Source organism: Hylaeus anthracinus, unplaced genomic scaffold (assembly GCF_026225885.1).
Source record: "Hylaeus anthracinus isolate JK02 unplaced genomic scaffold, UHH_iyHylAnth1.0_haploid 27348, whole genome shotgun sequence".
NCBI lineage: Eukaryota > Metazoa > Arthropoda > Insecta > Hymenoptera > Colletidae > Hylaeus > Hylaeus anthracinus.
The window spans coordinates 1-3,470 of NW_026535154.1; the positions used below are offsets into that span (position 1 = coordinate 1).

Consider the following 3,470-nt stretch of genomic DNA (forward strand, 5'->3'; position numbering starts at 1 on the left):
ATTATAAGCGTTTCATAGTTGGGCAGCAATTATGGCAAATAATGTGATGTTGAAAATAGTCCGAATGTGGCCGTGTTTGTACTCGTTTTCTTTGGCGGAATCTCGTTGATTCATTGACGATACTCCCGTGAAGATATAACGATAAATATCTTAATTGAAATTTATGTTTCGCTATGATGCTCGATGAGGATACGTTCTGTGCATACCTTCGAGTCGATGCCAATGATTTTGTTGCACTCCTCGCAGCCATTCGCGAAGACGCTCTCATAACACTTGATGCAGTAGGGGTGTTCATCCCTCAGCACGTAGCGTTGACCAGTCAAAGACTCGTCGCACTGCCAGCAACAGAAATGGCCGCTGTGCCAGTCCTTGTTCATCGCCTTCGTGTACTCGCCACTGAAAATCAACTGGAAAAGCAAAAAAACGCGTCTAGTTTAGCAACGATGTGATCCACATCAACGTTCACTCTTGGAACACCCGTTAGACCCGATTCCTTAGATTAATGACTATTAGTCACCATTTTGAACGGACCATCAGCGACAATTCTCAGCAAAGTTAATCAAAATTAACTAGTTCGCGTATCAACTCTTTCAGACTTGGACTTTCATCGAAATTTGTTGAAGTCTGAAAAGGTTGGATACAGGGTTAATTACGACAGTTAATTGTTCCCCAGTTAAGAGACTGGCGCGCGCAGACGAAACGAGGATTGAAATCAATTAACAAAAAAGTGATAAAAAGTTCGATGCGCTCCTCTCACAGCATCGTTTCGTTCTTTTAATCTTTTCGTTCGCGCGAATTCCTCCCATCTCGCGTTTCCGCGTTCGACGGTGTAGAATTGATCTGTTCCTGGTAGGTATGTACCTTGGTTGAGTGCTGTTGTATGTGCTGGCTGAGTATTGTTTGTACGGAAGCATATATATCTAGCTACTATGTGACGTAAAGCATGTATCGTGCCGCGGACGGGCCCTGGGACTACTCGTCGAATTCTTTCGGAGGATTCGAGTAGTATTTCAATATCACCCAAGTAACATTGAAATGTAATTCGAGTACTGGGCTACTTAAGCACAGTAAATCTTATAAATATTCGTACCCTGTATGTATATTGAAGAAGTTTGACCGAATTTAATAATAAAATAAATTTTGATATCACTAAATGAGTTTTTCATTATAAATATACATATTATTATATATATTATATATATATAAATAAACTTATACATGTATACATTTATATATACATCAAGATATTTATACAAACACACTCGGAAAGATCAAACCTGCGATTTCATTTAAACAAATTTCTTCGATAGACATAGTAGGGTACGAATACTTATGGGACTGGCTGTATAATTCGAATACTCGTAAAATCCTCGAGTAGTCACAGCTCTGGCCGCTGATTCTCAAGGGGTTGCGAGTTGCGAGTCGGTTCGCTCCTGTGAGAGAAGAGCGACCCTCGTGGAGAAGGGCTCCTGGGCCGCCGCCCTCGAAATCGGGACGAAAACATCCCTCGAAAGCTCGTAAATTCTTGGAAACGAACCGTGGCGACATTTTTGGGTCGAGAAAACCAAAATGGGGGGCGGGAACGATCGAACCGATGCGGTGGCGACGGGAGTATTTTCGCGTACAGCGAAATTGGGTCGCAGGGGTCGAACGCACCCTTTGAACGCACTCAAATTTCACCGTGACTTCGCAGGATGATAGACAACAGGTCCCTACTGCGACGCGCAAAATATTAAGTAGGGATATATTCGATTATTTTAGGGGTGTAAATATTCCAAAAGAATATATATATATTTTCCAAAAGAATAAGAATACTGTTCTATCTCTGGGTATAAATTCTCAATTCTATAATTTTTCTCTTTCCCTCGTGACTGTGCATTTTTCTGTGCATTTTTCTGTGCACTTTTCTGTTGCATACTTTCTACCTTGGCAGAATTTAACGTTACGCGTGGTGTACGTTTTTTTTTTATTAATAAAGTCCACCAGAAGGGTTGTACTAATTCGAATAGTATTTATCGATTTTGAATGACACTCGAGTACTCCGGTATTCGAGCTCGGCAATTGCTCGATTCTGATATACACCTCGCGCGACCCGAATCTCCGAAGACCACCGAACTTCGTTCATCCACCCCTAGCCGAACCGAGAGGGCGACGATCTCGACGACTAACCCTCTCTTCGTTATTTCCGCGTTCCTCTAGTTTCTCGCGTCGCGAGGACGTTCAATCTATCGCACAATCAACACGGGTACATCCCTCACTCATCCCCTTACCATCCTGCGTAATCACCATAAAACCAGAGGAAAACGTCGGTCCTTCCCTCCCAATCCTACTTTCCATGGGAAGATAAAATTAAGTGGGATTCGAACCCACAATTCTCGATTTTACACGACCAATCCCTACGTTTCGTGTTCTCGTTCGACTCGATCTTCCTGGGTATGGAAAACGCGTATACTACAGTTTGTATTTTATATCGTACCCGTCGTCAATTATTCGATTCGTACACAGTGATGGGGAAAACCCTATGCTTCGAATAAATCTGAAGTTTGCCGATGTGTTTGTCTCGTTTCCTTTCTTGAACATTTTCCATAAGAAGGAAACGAGACAAACACATCGGTAAACTTCAGATTTATTCGAAGCCTAGGGGTTTGCCCATCACTGTTCGTACAGAAGGCACGAGACGTAAAACGAAAGTATCTTCTTCGAATTAGAAAACCGACCCCCCGAGGAGCAATGAGACCACCGTCATCGTTCTACGGACCCCCTGGGCCATCGACAGCGACCCAGGCTCTCGTGGCGGCGGCCAAGGTCCCTCCCGAGGGATCTTGGATCGCGGAACAGTTAGAAACGCGACGTGTCCCATCCGCGCGATAAAAGGGGTGGCCGATTCGAGGCACGTCTGCAGCCAGCACATACTCTTCGATGGCGTGGTGGTTGTTCTGCGTGCTGTCGACCTCGGTGATCGTGACCTCAGCGTTCTGATCGTGGCTCTCCCTGCGCTTGGTCGTCTTCTTCACTTTGCGAACCTTGCGCTCGGTGGTCGTGTACACTACACTGTCTACGTCCGCCATCGTCGAGTCAATGGGATCGTTCTACGAAAGGTGTTGTTTTCCTTTTTTTTCTTCTCTCTTTCGAAGCACGCGTGATCTCTCGCGATCGGCACGTCTGATCCGTCCGCACGGGCAGGGATGAGGTCAGGGACTGGGAGACGATCGAGCGTCGAGGAGCAACGGATGTTCGGTTACGGGGATAGAGAGAGAGAGAGAAAAAAAGAGAGAGAGAGAGAGAAAAAGAAAGAGAGAGAGAGAGCGTGTGCGATCAAGGGAGTCGGTGTAACCAGCAGCTTTCGAGCTTGCGAACTGACTGAAATCTAGGATCGGCCCGCTCCGGGCGTCATCATATCGGGACGCTATTTTCGGCGTCCCGACGACTCCAGAATACGCGTCGCGCGCGTCCTCCCGCCACCCCTCCTG

At 45.7% G+C, this 3,470-nt stretch overlaps 1 protein-coding gene across 1 annotated transcript; it reads right to left on the minus strand.

The window, feature by feature from the left end:
• Nucleotides 1–146: 146 nt before the first annotated feature.
• Nucleotides 147–3,368, minus strand: LOC128893325 (prickle-like protein 1-A). Its single transcript, XM_054154210.1, has 2 exons — nucleotides 2,914–3,368; nucleotides 147–396 (listed from the first exon to the last, which is right to left on the minus strand). Exons 1-2 carry the CDS (start codon nucleotides 3,066–3,068, stop codon nucleotides 162–164), a joined length of 390 nt encoding a protein of 129 aa, XP_054010185.1. The 5' UTR covers nucleotides 3,069–3,368; the 3' UTR covers nucleotides 147–161.
• Between the last annotated feature and the right edge of the window lie 102 nt (nucleotides 3,369–3,470).

What these genes read in the sequence shown, in the direction of transcription:
- LOC128893325 (XM_054154210.1), bottom strand. Translation starts at nt 3,068, where the DNA reads ATGGCGGACGTAGACAGTGTAGTGTACACGACCACCGAGCGCAAGGTT. An exon ending in AACCACCACGCCATCGAAGA is followed by an intron (nt 397 to 2,913) that starts GTATGTGCTGGC and finishes GTTGATTTTCAG; the next exon opens with TGGCGAGTACACGAAGGCGA.